The 16,672-nt window shown below is 42.2% G+C and overlaps 1 protein-coding gene across 1 annotated transcript in view; it reads right to left on the reverse strand.

The window, feature by feature from the left end:
• Nucleotides 1-12,429, reverse strand: part of sgcd (sarcoglycan, delta (dystrophin-associated glycoprotein)) — a 92,731-nt gene extending 80,302 nt beyond the window's left edge. The window contains exon 1 of the mRNA XM_018700559.2: nt 11,993-12,429. Coding sequence (XP_018556075.1) covers nt 11,993-11,995 — 3 coding nt within the window. The 5' untranslated portion in view covers nt 11,996-12,429. The remainder of the gene's footprint in view (nt 1-11,992) is intronic.
• Between the last annotated feature and the right edge of the window lie 4,243 nt (nt 12,430-16,672).

Below are 16,672 nucleotides of genomic sequence, written 5' to 3' on the forward strand. Positions count from 1 at the left end.
GGAGAGAGACAGTGATGCTAAATTGCCTGTCTCTTTCCCTTGCTCTCTCTCCCTCCCTCGTTCTCCCTCCTTCTCTCCCACTCCCATTTTATTTGTCTCTCTCCCCTTCCTCTCTCTTTATCTACCCCCTCTCCCCCCTCTCTGTGAGAGGCTAACATCTTAATCATAATTGTGTCATGAACCATAAACACTCATACGCTCGGCTGTGGAAGCAGCCTCGGGGGAAGTAATGGTGCTGAATAATAACAACAGTAACTTTATTTGCAGAGCATTTCTGTAAGAACTTTTCACAGCTTATTTGTGCTTACATACAATGAAGAACGAGGAGACTGCACTTAAAGTAGAATAAGAGTCCAATTAAAGAAAAACCTGCAGAGATTATACAGATTTATTCAGAGATGTCTTGGCATCAAAGCTCAGAGAAGCATGTATTTGGTAGTCTCACATAACATGAGGACTGGTTTCAGTGGTGCTTTCACTGTCCGTCTAAATGTCACTTCATAGAGAGCATCAGTCTCTCAAGAGTTTTAATGTGCCAGCATCGAAATGTAAGAGAAAAATCCACGAGCGCCGCTCTTAACAGAAAACTTGAGTGGTCAGGTTTGGAAAGCTATTTTTAAGTCTAAATACCAGCACGCGGTGCGACATATTAGAGCGGTGAGCTGGTGTCAGAAATCTTTCTTTTATTGTGAAGTGACGCAGTTTGTTGCAGTTACTCCAGCAGATCTCAGGGGAGAGTGAGTCAGACAGAAACAGTGGACAGATGAAGGCCAAGACGTGCCTGCTGAACTAATGCTGCACTTTGAATCCATCCCCATGAGAAGCTGTTGAGTAACAGAAAGCTGCAATCTGTAGTCATTTCATTCACTCTCCAGCCTGTGGACATTATAACGGATCCAACCGCCCTGCTACCAAACTGCAGACTGACTGTAGTGGTCACCTGTTATAACAGCAGGGTAGAGGACGGGTACAGCTGCTCATACATAGGAAACATTTGCTCACATACTTTTACTGGTATTTATGAGGTCGATCTGGGACAGACAGGAATCTGAGAACAAACAATGAGCATTTTATTGTTTGAAGTTTAATAGCTGTTTAATAATAATTCTCACATTAACTTAGGCTTTAAATATTTCCCTTATGTCTGTGATTGAGTGTAACAACTGTCTAGTTTTTAGTGGTAGTTTAGAGCAAATTCATTTTGAAATTTTGTTTTGTTTGAGGTGCAGCATCCTTTAGAGGGAGGCTTTTTTTACACTTTCCACTGTAAATATATTGATTGTTTTTCAGGCCTGTGCTGCAGTGTGTTTATCCTTCACATTGATTATGTGTGATTTACACATGTAAAAGCTCTGGTACGGTCTTTAAACAAACTGCATTCTGATGCAGCTGCAGGATGAGGGAAGGCTCTTTGTGCTGTTAGATAGAAGTGCTTTTGGCACAAAGAAGAAAAAGAAGTGGCTGGTTCAGTGCCTCAGCTTCAGTCGTTTCTCTGTGTTTCCTTGGTATTACACAGGGATTGACGGTGATCCAGGAAATATCAGACACCTCCCACTGGCTTAGCTGCCCGTCCATTAGCAGGATCTCTCCGCCTATTGGACGAGTCTGTGGGGGATTTTTCAGGGGAAGCTTGAGGATTTTCTTTGGCTCAACGAGATGGCACACCAACTCCTCTTTCCAAAACCACAGTAAATAAATATTAATCTCACAGCCTAAGGCAGCTTTCTGGAAACAGATCCTTGGAAGCACGACTGTGGTGTTTGCTGTGGGCTTCTACATTTCTTTTGAGCTCAGCAGGGGTCTCTACTGACCAAAAACAATCTCTCTGGCTTTAAACCAGGATACTGTACATCCATAATCCCTCAGTGAAGAACATTTCTACAAATTAGTCTGTTCTATCATTATTGCAAGTTCTTTTTTCTTTTGACAGAAATGAAAAAGTCTTTTTGTGCATTTTGTTCTTCCAGTTCTAGCAATCGTCATTGAGAAGCACTTATTCAACAGATAAAAGCCTCCTTTACAACAAGTCAACTTTAACAACCATATCCTTTATGGCGTACCAGCAGCAATAGGAGTGTATCAGCAGCAGGCCTATAATTTAGGGAAGCCAGTTACCAGTAAAGCCTTTACACATTTAAGCCATCATCAACTGAGGCGGCAAACAGCCCTGCCTGTTCATGACGGTGGCAGCCGCCCCCTGTTCCCCTTGGTAACCACTCATTATCTGAAAATACCTTAATACTGTGTCTGAATTTATCCACTACTCACAACTGTTCACCACTGGAGTGTCACTAAACAAAAGCGAATTAGCATCATGCACCGCACCATGCAGAAGAACTGACCTGAGAAAGAACCCACAGGACAAACTGGACATGAAGCTTTGTACGTCACTGAGGGAAAGTACAAGTTTCTCCTCCACCTGCCTGCAGTCAGTCACCATGATAACTATATGAATAAACTTGCTTAGATAGACGAAAGAGTCTGAGGTGAAACTTGCAAAGTATCGACCGACATCAACTTGACCGCTGCATGAAAGCTCATTTCATTCATTTTTCAAGAGTGCTCTGTTTTTGAAGAGCACTTTTATCCAAAGTGCTTCAGAGTGACACAAGTCCTTTGGTTTTTAGCACAAGTGGGCACAAATAAAGAACTCGCTGACCCTGCAGTGCTTCACAGAAACAAAACGGAGGAATTCAGTGTGCAATATAGAAAATGAGATGCTTTGCAGAGGAGAGCAGAAAAATGAATTAAAGTATGAAATATAAAAGGAATAACAATGGAGGAGAGAGTGAAAATCGAGCTTCAGACTTGCAAATGAACTACCCAGGTAAATATCATATTCCTAGCATAAAATAAGTGCACAGTTTGAGTTTATGACTCGGCAGAGAATCAAAGAAGGAGTAAAGGGTTGAGCAGGGTCCTTCAGGATCTTAAGATGTCTTAAGATAAAGGTGAGATACTGGAGTTAGATTTTACCTCCCTGGGTGACTGTCATCTGAAGTTTCACTTTATTTTTAACTGCTAGATGAAACCGGGTCGAAGGTTTTGACACAGCGCCGGTAAGCAAGGGTGAGGATTTGTCTGCGTACTTTGAAGCTCTGGAGTTGAAATGTGCTTTGAAAAAAATCCACAGAGGTTGAGCAGGGAGAGGATTTAGCTGATCTCAACCCTCGGAGACCGGAAATGTGTTTCCTGCTCTACTTCCTGTTGTGTCCAAACCCTTTGTCTCTGTGATGTTTAATATGAAGCAGCCTTCTTCAAAGGCATTTTATGTTGATGATGAATACAGTTTTAGCCTTTTCGCGGTTATTATAATCTTTAAATTCCAACCACAGCTACATATGTTTATGTTCGGTCCAATCGGTCAAATTCTGAAATGACTGCTTCTTTTAACCATGACAATAAAGATCTCTAACCTTAACACTGCTACATTTAACCCGGAACCACAAGCTTTCCCTGACTCGAACCATGTCTTAATATTTTACAAACCTGCTACAGGGATGCTCTATCAGACAGGCGTGCCAACAGACACTGTCATCAACATATTAAATATGAGCAAGGTCATTGATTTTTCACATTATCTTGTTTGCAGACGGCCTGGTGATGAGTTGCAGCTTGTGTAACTACATGTTTGTTTGGAGCTCAAAATAGCTCAACATCCATAATGTCTAATTCTCTTGTGGCGTATCAGGATTTTTTCATGTAATTTCATTTGGGACTAAACCTCTTTGCATTAATTTTCTCGCCCTGTCAAGTTATGAGCTGACTGATGGTGGTTTTGACTTCTCTGCACTTCAAAGATGGTTTCCGGTAAACATCTGTGGTATTTACTGCACGCTGTGCTCATCCACAGCGTCGTTATAGGTGCTCAGCTGCAACTGTCCATCTTCTCTGATGCACATTGAGCGTTCATTTGTATGCATGCCACTGTGTTGTTTGGGAGTCTGGGACTATTTAGAACAACAATTTTTATGGAAAGTGCCAATCGGTCATGCTGTACTCTCTCAGGGACGCGACGGAGCTGAAAAAAAGAGGACGACAGAGAAAGAAACAGAGAAATGAGAGACAAAAGTGGAAGAGACAGAGAGATAAACTGAGAGAGAGAAAGAGAGAGAGAGGCTGAAATACCTCATAGGAAAGTTGCAGGATGCTGGAAAAAAAACAACAAAAGCAATGGAAGGGAGAGGAGAGAGCAGGGAAGCATGGGAGGAGAAACCAAGAGAGAAAACGAAAACGACAGAGAGTGAGGTACAGAGATAGAGGTAGAGGAGGGAAAGAGATATCTGTGTGTTCCATGGAGAAACAAGGAGGCCAAACCTTGAAGCTTACCATGAAAATAAAAGGATGGGTTTTCAATATATTTACATTATTGGTACAATGTAAGAAATGACTGGTCCTGTCCTTTAAATATCACGTTTCGATTCTTCCAATCTAATTTAAGGAGACATAAAGCTGTCTGCAGTGTTTTATTACAACAACGAGAAAACATTTAACAACATCAGGTTTCCTCTGAAATGAAAAAAACCTCACTGTCTGTTTAAAATGTGCTGACGGAGCAGAGGCTTCATAAACACTGACAGAACAAATACACAGAGATTTTAACTGCCGGACCACTGACACACTCCCCTGTTCTTGTCACATCACCTGCCTGAAAGAACAAACTATCCCCCTGCACCTCACTGCTGGTCTGCTCCTAACTGGTACTAAAACATGACAAACACCTTGCCAATTAAGGTAATGCCTGATCCCTCATCATGCCAATCTGCGACTGTAATCAGACTCAAAGTCATGTAAACAGCAAATTAAAGTCTAAAAGCCCTCACTGTTTACTTTAACTGCAGTTAATGGTTCGCCCCAGACAACAGATGCCAACTTTGAGATCATGGAGAAAGTTTTCTTTCCTCAGTTTGTGTCTCACTGTGACGTCATGTTAAAGACAGGAGCCCAATTATCTGAAGACACGCATTAGTCCACCAACAAACAACAAAATGAGGCTCCCAGAAATACGAGCATCTTCACTTCGAGCTGCTTTTAAAGTGTTTAAAGATTAAACTCTCCCTCAAATCTCCCCGAATGTGTCTCTGAATGCATTTAACGGCAGCTCTGAGAAGCTAAATCTTCATTGGATTGTATGTGTTTTGGGCTATCTGATTAAATATGTACAACAAGGATGTAGTTATCTTTATTTGTTACACCTTTGTTCCACGAGCACAAAACGCTCAATAAATAGTCTGGTGTGTATAAACTGTAATTGTTCCTGAAAGTCCAATAAGGTTTTTCTCCTCCAACACGGAGAAGCATTCTGAGAATCAGCCGTGAAACTCTCAGGTCTATGGGGCCAACGCATGGTGGTGCTGAGCTAATGCTAACACATCTTATTTCAGTGAATTAGCAGGCTAACATTTACTTATCAGCACTAACATTACATGAATATAGCAGAGGATGAGGGAATGTCTTCAGCTTTTATCTGTGTTGTTGATGATGGCACTAAAGAAAAAGTAAAGGGATCATCAAAGTGATTTCAGTTTCTCTCGAGGGGAGGATGAGTGTCTGTATAAAGTTTAATCCATCCAACTGTTGTTGAGACATTTCACTCAGGACTCCAAACGTAAAGTCAGGGGATCACCAAAGTCAGAGGGATTCATCCTCTGGGGACCATGAATCCATCCTATCAGATATTTAAATAGTGCCTTCTTGAACCTCCCAGTAAAAAATGCATCTGTTATTTTGCAGGAGAAAAAATGTAGAGGTTAAAAATGGGCTACTTGTTATAACTTGTTATATTTATAACCCTGATGTCTAAAAAACATTTCAGCTAAACTGAACCCTGCTTTAGTCTGGAGGGATTTTAAGCTGTTACTATTTCACTCCCAAACTTTCTGCTACATAAAATATAGACAAACTGAATCCCAATCGTTGGATTCTGAACAAAACCCACCGATTAATAAATCAAGCTGCACAAACTTGGACCTGAACCCTGACTGTATGTTCTCGTTGTGAGGATCATCAATTAGCAGACTGAAACCAGCAGAACAAACTTATTTCCATCACACACACACACACACACACACACGATGAAACAGATCTTTCCAGCCAGGATGATTTGTCTCACAAACAACAATTTTGTTGGGAAAGTAAAAAATCAAGAGGACAAGTTGATTGCAGACATTTATAACGCACCACAGTCCTGAAGTATGAGTGCTGGAGAGACTGATGGAGCAGCGTTTGGAGAGATTTTAGGGGCATTTTGCTTTGTTAAATACATGATTTTAATGTTTCAAATCCGTGGCTGCAATCACCAAACTCAGGGAGTACAATCAGCAAGGTAATAAAAAAGGTATTTCTCAAAATATGACTCAAAGCATGACTCATGAGACACATTCAAATCTGAATGTTAAAGCCTGAACTGAAGTGAGAAACAAACAAACAAACTTTCTTGAAGCGATTCGTTTCTTTTTGTATCACCGTGGAGGCATACTGTACGTTCTGAAGCAGGAGCTCTGATTGAGCAGTGCAGTCTAATTACAGTTGTCACTCAGTTTGGCCGAGGTCTGAGGAAACTGTAATGATGTGAAATGACAGCGGGTTGTACCAGGCCATCAGAGTAAAAACAAACTTTCCCTCTTAATTGACCTGCCTGATGGCTGGATCACACATCAATAGAAAATAAACACTAAGGAGCCTGTGATGGATAGAACCCCAGGTGTCCAGTCCGTTTTACAGACGAAGCTCATTAAACGGTGAATATAAAAACACACACACACACAGAGGAAACTGAGCGAGTACACACACACGTCTCCATCGATGTAATTTGAGCATTTGTGTACCTGTTGTTCTTTGTCAGATCACTCTGCTTTGGAGGGTTTAGATCATATTTACCCTGCAGCGAAATGGACGCACACATGGAAATGACTTTGCAGCACAGTGCCAGGCAGATGTGGGAAGAGGTTGGCTCGGCTGTGCCCGACTCCTGCTCCAAACTCTAATCCTCAAATTATCACTCACTCAGCAAATCCCCCTCTCCTCTCCTGCTTCACTTCTCTCCCTCTTTCACCTTCTCTTCTCAAACTCATCTCACTCTCATTTGTCCTCTCAAGCCCACCACCACCACCCACCAGCAGCAGCTTTACTATCCGTCTGTCTGTGAGAGAAAATAACAGAAACACTGCATGAAAGAAGACTTCATCTGTAAAATAAATCCCCTGAAAAGATCACAGCTGTTTCATTGAATGACGTTATGAGTCTGATTTAAATCAGCCACCTCAAATGAAGAGTGTGAGTTTTAAAAAACAAACAGAAAACTGCAAACTTTTCTAACTGGGAGAAACAAAGAGTCTGGAAAACTCTGATGTACAACCATGAAGGACAAACTGTGGCAGTGAAAAAGCATGGGGTTAATGTCAGCTGCAACAGTTTGTGGTGATAGTGTGCTACAAAACGTAGCATTACACCAGTAAAAGATGAAGGAGAGAAGAAGAACAACACACAGATGTTTCAGGTTTTAAAGCACAAAACAAAGGCTCTGCAAATATTTCATGAGGTGGGAAACACATGTTTGTTAGAGTTAAAGGATCTCAGGCCTGTCTTGCTGAAGGGTTAATGCTCCTCTCATGTCTGCAGGACAAATAAGAAGCTACCACGAGCAGCCGGTTAGCTTAGCGCAAAGACTACAAAGCTAACCAGAAACAGCTTGGTACATAACTCCCATTGTTACCTTTGGACAGAGCCAGGCTCTCCCTGTGCTAACACCATCACTTGCTAAAACCACCTTTTAAGAATACTTGCTTTTTTTTGCTAATCACCACAGAAATACCACAAAGTTGAATCAACACTTCCAGACAGTTTCAGCCCGCTGGTCTTTGGGGCAACACTCAGCAAGTGAAAAGGTCTGATGAGTCATTCCTCACAATTATCCAGACTTTGGGTTGTTTTATAGTTGCAAAGTGCTGAAGTATGAGCACAGACAACAAGGCACACTGCCGACTCTTAAATCTACTGCTGTGCGTGGGCAGCCATATTGCTTAAAAGCTCTCTTGAAGACGAACAGTGTCCTTGTTCCGAGTAGTGCTGGGCTGTATTCAGAAGTATATAACTCTGGGGAAAGGTTTAACTTAATGTTTGTAAAAATATGTGATCTCTAATTCGATCCACACTTTGTGACTGCAGTAGTCTGAGTCTGGAGCCTGTGGTTAGAAGTACTGTGCTTGGTAATTACTGTTAGCTAGCATCAGCAGCCTGCAGAATAACACCTGATGCATTTGAGGGCACAAATTCTCAGCAAAAGATGTAATGTACATTTAATATTTATGTATACATATGGTAGAGACCATTCATGGAGGATTTTGGAGGAACAACTGAGAATCTAAGCTCTTATCCAGAGGGTTTCTACCTGAACTAAACCAAATACTGGACCGTAAACAGCAGCTGCACACTTTGCTGAACCAGTTTTGTCCAACACAATAATTGCGTCGTACCTATATTCATTAGAAAGTGATAACGCTGAGCTCTAAGGTGACTGTCCTGTAATGTTCCGGCTCTGTGTACTTCCTGGAAAAGGCTCCTGTCAGTACGTCTGGATGTGGCCTGATGGTGACAGTAAATGCCGGGTTACAGCTGTGTGGTCTGTGACTGTGAGAGGTAAGAAGCAGCAAACACAAGCATCATACAACCATCTCTGCTCATTTTATCACATCAGTTCCAACGACTGAATTATATTCCTGTGCAGTGTGTGCATCCACACCACACAACACAGCTGGTGTGTTTTTGAAGTTTCCTTCAGAGGATTTTGCTCTTACCCAACATGTTGATATGATGGTGCTGTGGTTAGTTTAACTGTGGATGCTACAAATGCAACCCATTCATTACTCCATCAATTACAGCTCACTCACCAGGTGGTGTTTTCTTTTCCTGTGCTGCCTCCCTCCCTTCCTTTTTCTCTTTTTGAGTTTGAGCTCTTTCCCTCTTGGTAACAGTCTCACACTCTCTTGCTCTCTCAAAAGTACGATGTTTTCTTTCATATAAAGTTAAAAAAACAGTTTTATTATGATAGGAATTTTGCAGAAAACTTTAGGAATGCTGTAATCACAGCCAACTGGTCTCTGTCTGCCTCCTGTTCAGCAGAGCAGTGAAAACCTCATTGCAGAGCTGCTATGAATAGATATGAAATGCTGATCAGATGAGAAAGAGACTCGTCGTTTGAAGTGTGGCTCTAATGTGCCAAACTCCTGCTGCAAAGATGTGTTGGAAAGGATAAAACCTCCAGACTCTCCAGGCAAATAGCAGACAGCTCTCAGTGGTGGTTTGGAGAGACTCTGTTGACTTTTGTTGCACTTGTAAAGAACTGTTCTCCAGTGCGGCTCAGTGGGTCAAAGAGGGTTACCGAGCCACAGACAAGCTTCTGATCTGAACCAATGTTAAACACCTACGTGAGAAGTAGCAGCAAAAGAAGGTTAAAACAATAGTTGGAGTCATCACAGCTGCCACCTGCATATTTTTGAAAAAACAAGGACCTTGACAAAGTTTCAAAGCATTTTTAAATAGAGAATTAATAATGAGCTTAAGACTCCCTGTGCTGGGTTTTATTAAATATAAAAATCAATAATTCATCTCTGTTTTTAATATTAATAAGACTACAAGTTTACAGCTATGCTAGCAGCTCTATGATGCTGTATTTAGGCAAAGCAGTCCATTAAGCTAGATGCTAACATCACTAACATGCTCATAATGATAGTGTTAACATGCTGATGTGACTGTCAGCATCTTAGTTTAGCATGTCAGCATGCTAACGTACGCTAGGTAGGACTTAACACAAAGTAGAGTCGAGGAAATCCAAGTGAAAATCATCTTCAACAAAACTATTATATTAAAGTGAAACTGTATCACTATTATATGTGACTCACCACTTCAGTAGGAATGTTTAGTGCTTCACACTCACTCCTGTACATCGTTGCCTGTTTTTATATTTGTGAGTCTAACGCTGACTGACTGTGTGCATCAGCGTTTGGTAAGAAGTAACAGAAACCTGGGAGCAGACACTTTAAAGCACATGAAGAGACAGAGAGTCGGGGTCAGGGTCTGGGAGGGCGGGCACATATTTGGAGCTCTGTCACTGCTCCTAATATAACTGTGTGGAGCGACAGCTGCTGTGTGTCCTGGAGCAGGTGGGCTGTGCTACATGTCAGTCACAGTGGGAGGGAACAGACAGTGGCAGAGGCTGCTTCAGACAAATGTAATCAATGTATAAACAAGTGCAGAGGCTAAAAATGGCTGCCGGCTGTGTATAAGACATAGCTGCTAATTCCCTTCGTCTCTTCCTGTCCGTCTATGTTTCTACTTAAAGAAGCAAAACCAACGCTTTTCTGATCCTTGGGTGAACTCTGCTTTCAGAGAGAAGCATGGAGATAATTAATACAGAGTAATATATTTACATGTTAATGATGCACAGGCTTGTTTTAGCAGTGTGGAGTCTGAAGGGTGTTCAATCCCTGATGACTAAGTCATCCATAAGTTTAGATTTGTACATTTCATGTTCGTGACCATCCTCGGCAAAAAGGGCAAATCTGCTGAATCTTAATAAGTGTAATCAAGTGTAGCCAGACTTCTGTCTCGTCACGCTCACGAAGGTCTGCAGAAAATCTTGTCCAAAAATTGGGATAATGAGACCTTTGCAAATCCTGAGGCAGCAATTTTGAGTCTTCTGGAAAAGGCTCCACTCATTGGCTTTCTGTCTGGATATAAACAAGGTCTCTCCAGTGCAATTCTAGGAAGTAATTGAACTCTAGATCAGGTTCATTAAAGCTATTAGAACAGAGGGTGGGTGGTCTAAAACACATGAACCAAGGCATGCAGATACTAATGACCCTGACAGGGACGGAGGGAGTTTGTAAGCACAACCTCCGTCCTCAAGGAGACTCACTGTGATTGAGGCCTGGCTGCCTACCCTCAATATCTCTGGGTAACAACCAAAAGGTATGAGCAGCACAGACTATTGAAAGTGCATTGAATGTCAGGTAAGGTCTGGGACTTTGGTCACCTCCTGTTGCCAATCTTAGATGGTTTTACTGAAGCAGAGTTCTTGTATGATTCCTGTGACATTTGAGAAGTCTGGTGTTTGTCGTTTAGATTCCAGATTAGGTTTTGAACCTATGTGTTTGGTCTTGTGCTAAAACCTTCAAACAACAGCTGAACAGCGCACAACTTCACTCCAGACTTGTTTGACAGAGCTGAGACTTAACTTGAACTTGTCCAAGTAGATTCCAAAAAAGAATTGACTTTAACCCTCTGAGCTACACATAGACTGAAGCTGAACACACACACACACACACACACACACACCGCTTCATCACAACTGAGCCAGCCACTGATCCCTCCCACCCAGAGCAGAGGCAGTCAGTGTTGAGGCATGTGGAACCCCGGCAGTAGGCTGCAGTCTGTCCACACTCAGCTTCTTGTTACTTATTTATAGCAGCTTGTTTCCCAGAGGGACAAAGTAATTGAAACCAAATGTGTTGCCGGGACTGATATGGGGAAGTGGGGCGGTCAGCCCACACACCCACCCATCCTCCTTCCTCCCTCTATACACAAACACTGTGTATATACAGAGAGAGAAATCACTTTTCCTGCAATTTCATTTCTGAAAGAAAAAGAAAAGAAAGTTCCCGAGCTTCATTTCTTCCCAACTTCTCGGTTCACAACAAATAAATTAATTTAACTGCTCCAGTCTCGGGGGCTCTGTATTTGTAAAGTGGTTATAATGTTCTTTTTTCTTCTGCGAGCAGCCGAGCACAAAGTGGGGGAAAAAAATAAAACATTCCTTCCAAAAGAAACAAGCAAACTGCAAACTAAAAAGGAGGAACCACAGCTCTAATTTGGTCCACTTTTTGAAGGAATAAAGTAGCAGCACTCAAAGCTCAGCCCACCTCCCCGCCCACCACAGCCACACCAACACCACAGTTAATGAGCAGTCCAAACAAGGCAGTGAAACCAAACTTACCATGTTTGCTTTTCTCTCTCTCTTGTCCTCCTTGTTTCCTGCTTATCCCTTTACTTCCCCTCTTTCTCTCCCCTCTGGGCTCCGGTGAGCTTTGCACAAAGTCGACGAGTGTCAGGCAGATAAAAATGGGATTGAGTTGCTGCTAAGAAGCTGCATGAGGCCTTCACTGACCAACTCAAAGTCAGGCAGCCACCTCTCTGTCTCTCTCCCCTCCCTGCTGCCTTGCTCTCTTGTCAGCTTTTCCAATAACAAACTGCTCCCCGCCTCTTTTGGCTGAGTCCCTGAGTTGTTGGCTGTCTCCTGGACGCTTGGTGGACTCCTGTGACCCGGCTGTCTCCCTCTTTCCTTTTTTCTTCCTTTCTCTTTTTTTTTTTTGAAGACGGCTGCTCTGCTGTGGAGAGTCTTGTTGCTCCAGCCCTCTGCAGCTCTGCCTTCCTGCCAGATTTAGAACCAAAGACACATGTGGGTTCTGGTTTGAAGTTTAAGGAGGCGGGACTTGTCTAAGAGTGTTGTGTTGTCATGACGACCCCTCCTTTTTCCAGCAGTTCGAGCCCTGCCCCTCCTATGTTTTATGAGCAAGCACATGTGGGAGTTTTGGGATGTTTTTTTCCAATGCGTGTATTTTCTGTAGCAGAGTATATCACACAGAGTCGAGATGTTACGTGTCAGCTGCAGCTTCTTTACAGGACGGTCCCAAAGACAAAACCGTGCTACATGCTCTGGACAGCTGTGCAACATACTGTACATCTGGAGGAGGCAGATCTGAAAACACTTTAATGTGAGTTGTTTTAGAAGGCACTGACAAACAACTTTCTCCATTTTGTCTCTTAGAGTTGAGTTGTTTAAGCTAATCAGACTTCAGTGAAACACGCCTTCCGGTGGATTTGAACATTTTCAATCACATGAGCAGTCTGTAAAAAGCCTTTTACATTCTAACTACTCATTTTCCTTCAAATCAGGTCCAATCTTTAAGTCTCAAATTCACTGTTTTTACCCGTATCTCACATCTGAGATGTGCAAATGCTACAGATGTTCTAGCTATGGACCATTAAACACCAAGTATTTCAATGTGGTGCTGAGACGTTGGACTTGCTTTGGTAAATAATCTCTAAACACTGAATTGAGCTTTTGAGGTTTGGGTTTTTGACTCTGAGACATTCTGCGCCTTTTAGGCCACAAGGGTGAAAGCTGTACCAGTGGAAGTAGAGAAATGTATTCTTCCTTATCTTTCCAAGTACGTTTAGTTACCAGTGTCTTAGGTACAACTACTGTAGTACAACAGTCCTGCAATACCTTCTGCCTGGGTGATGATTTGTTGAAGCTGTTTTACACAGATTAATAACGACACTCAACCTTCTGCTGCACGCTGATTTTTGTTCTGCTACAGGACGCTACTTCTGTGCTCACAGTTCTCTGTACTGTATCTAATTTGTTGTGTAATACCTTTTTTATACTGAACAGTTTGTATTGTCACTGTTTACCTGCCTCATCCGAGTGCCTTTATTTGTTCTATACAGATAAAGGAGAGTATGTCATCATACTTATCTTCTTCCTTTATCTTTTATCCAGTTTTCTATCATAGCTGGTCTGTGAAAGTTACTGAATATGATTTCACTGTTTGCCCACAATGATAAATAAAGTCTTTTATGTCTTGGATGGAAAAATAGTCCATCAGATGAACTATTTAAGCGTGGGAGAGCGAGCATGTGTGAGTGCATGTGAGCTCAGGAGAGAGAGAGAGAGAAAGACAGGGAGCAATTTAGAGAATGCAAATTCTTCTCCTCCACTTTAATGTTCTGTGGCCTGACAGCGAGGGAGGAAAAAGCCTCACAAAGCTTCTCATACAAAGCTCCACTTTCTTTTCTCTCCTCTCCCCTCTTGCCTCGTCTCTTCCTCCCTCTCTTCACAGCCACACTGATCCCATTCTCTCTGCCTGCTTGTTTGTGGTGAGACTGATTTTGTAGGTTAGGGGAATACTTCATGCTTTGATGTTACATCCAGCAGTTTCACAGTGCTATGTCTTTGATAAGAAAAAGCAAGGGTTTTTTTTATTATTGAAAGAGGTTAAAAATCCTTTTATATGCCCATAAAACAGGTTAAGCTGTGGATGTGTCCACGCCCCGGAAAATAAATTTTTTAAGCCTGGTAATTTCAACAATTCTCATTCCGAGTTTTTGTTTTTCCCTTTCACGCCCACATAAGCCTCGATGAAAATGCGGCCACTCTTTCTCCAGCAACGCTGCCGAGAAAGAAGAATAATAGCAATCATTGTTTAACGGGCGAGGCAAGTCCTGAATCTTAAGTGGGCAGGCAAAGTCTGCAGACACCAGGGGAACCTCACTGTTGTTCCCTGGGCTGCCGGCTGGAGCTCCACTTGATGATATATTAATCAATAAATAAAAGGGGAAATCCCTAATAGGCTTGTGGTAAAGAGAGAAGGAACACAGCGAGGCTCCGTCTCGTAATGGAGATGTAGCGTAGGCAAATACGCAGGGGAGGCGAGGCTGAAGATCTCATACACAGACAGATTTTTAAACAAGGCTTTAAAAGAGGAGGAGGAGGAGATAGTGGAGGGAGAGACGGAGTCAGAGCACACAGCAGCTGAGCAGAGCTGGTGTGGAGGCAGAAAAAAGACTCGTCTCAGTTAAATGTGTGCAGAGTTAAAGTGTTTCAGGCTTTTTTGATCGGAGTCAGAAAAGTTGAAAACATCTTAGACGTGCTCCTGGTGGGTTAGCCTGTACTGCTGTCACTTAGGCTCCGCCTTCTTCATGTTTAATTCATCCAATTAGATTATTTCTGCCTGTGAGAAACGCCTGAATAACAAATCAACCAATCTGTCTGTTTCTGTGTGTAAATCCACGTCTGTGTTTAAGGATGAGACGTTTGTTACTGTGTGTGTGCTCTAATGGGAGGGGATGCTGGACGTTACACGCCGCTCTCTGTTTTGTTTGTCCATCATTCATACGTTTGTCAGCTGCTGTGGCCCCTCAGGTATGTCTCTGTGCATCATTCCCATTGTAATACATAATGAATGTTATTGTTTTTATTGTGTTCTTGTGTGAATCACACCTAAAGCAGAAAAATCCCCAACCTGCCCCTCTCAGCCGTGTGTCTGGATCGTTCCCAGCCTGCTTCACTCTGCCTATGAAAACAACCAATTACGGGCCCAGACTGGCCCGGCGACGGGGTTTTAGAGCCGGTCCAAATGCAGACAGCCTTGGTTGAATATGAATTGTGTCACAGATGTCATCATGAATAAATATGGCTATTTATTTCAAACTCCAACTAGAATCAAATTGCACTCTCTCTTGTTTACGCTTTCTGTTTTCCTCCTCCAGCTGTGAGGCTGATTCTTCTCTCTGCTTTAAACCAGGTCTTAGCAGTTCAGCTATTATTGCAGTAAAACAATGAGAGCAGATTCAGTACAGAGTCCATGTTTTCTCCTCGACACCTCATTTTAATATCAAAAACATTAGATGTTGTCAGATCACAGAGCACTAGGGAAAAAAAAGGCTGAGGTGATTGATAATCAGATGTGAATGTTATGTGGAAATCGACTAAACATCCTAAATATCTCTTGTGGGTCTTTAGTTTTACTGTTCAGTCTTATTTGAGCATGAGCCCAGATTTATTTCAAAAGTAAATCCATATTTCCACTTGGGATGAAAATCATTACCTCATTTTCTTCACTCCATATATTTCACCATTCTAAACTCATTATTTTTATAAATAAAAGAGGATCCAAGACCTGTAATAAAACACTGCATTCATGACCATAAAACTATTTCAGTCGGTCCACTCACGTGGAAAGGATCATTTTTATGAATTCAGGACTGTACAGAGTTTATATCTGGCATCCACACTCTGACCTGTTCACGCTTCACAATACACCGAGCTCAGCACAGCACAGAACAGGAAGTGATGTTAATTACTTCCCTTAGCTAAGACTCATAACCAACAGGTGGCTAATAGGACATCTATGAAATGCTAAACGAAGCAGCAGAAGCAGTGCTGCTAACGTCTGCTAGCTGCCTAGCCGCTAACTCGCTGTTTTGGAACAGTAGTGTGTGATTATGTATTTCTGCCCATGCAGTAGTTGTACATGGATTTACAACAGAATTGCATTTACACTTTCAGTTCAGTGTGCTCAGTGTGTTCCTGACCTCCTCTGGATCAGATCACAGTCCATTCCTCAGTGTGTCTCCAGTGCATTTACACCGCTGATTTCATGTGGTCAAGCTTTATCCGACTGTGATGCAATCACTCGAAACACATTTTCACACCAAGTTTAAGTGGGCTATTAGTTGACTTACTCTCAGACTTTTTGGTAAGTGGTGACAAATTCTATTGACTAGGACAAATGCTGAGTAAATATATTGACGGAGACTTTCTACCTTTTCTGTCACTGAATACTTCAGTCATTTCCTAACTTCTTCTGTGCTGCTGACTCAGCTCTATAACTTCAGCGCTTGAAGGAGCAGGTCAATTCAGCCATTTCATTTTTTTTCTCAGCGCCTCAAGTTCATTTCCTGTTAATTAGTCATTTTGAAAGTAAAAAGAGCCTTGATTGGCAAACTGTCACAAGTGGTCTGAGCTCACCTGCAGGAAACAGAGGCCACATGAAGACGTCTTCTGAGTACTGGCCCGCTGTAAGAACTTTTATATTCCAATATTTATGAA

Source organism: Lates calcarifer, linkage group LG20 (assembly GCF_001640805.2).
Source record: "Lates calcarifer isolate ASB-BC8 linkage group LG20, TLL_Latcal_v3, whole genome shotgun sequence".
NCBI classification, from domain to species: domain Eukaryota; kingdom Metazoa; phylum Chordata; class Actinopteri; family Centropomidae; genus Lates; species Lates calcarifer.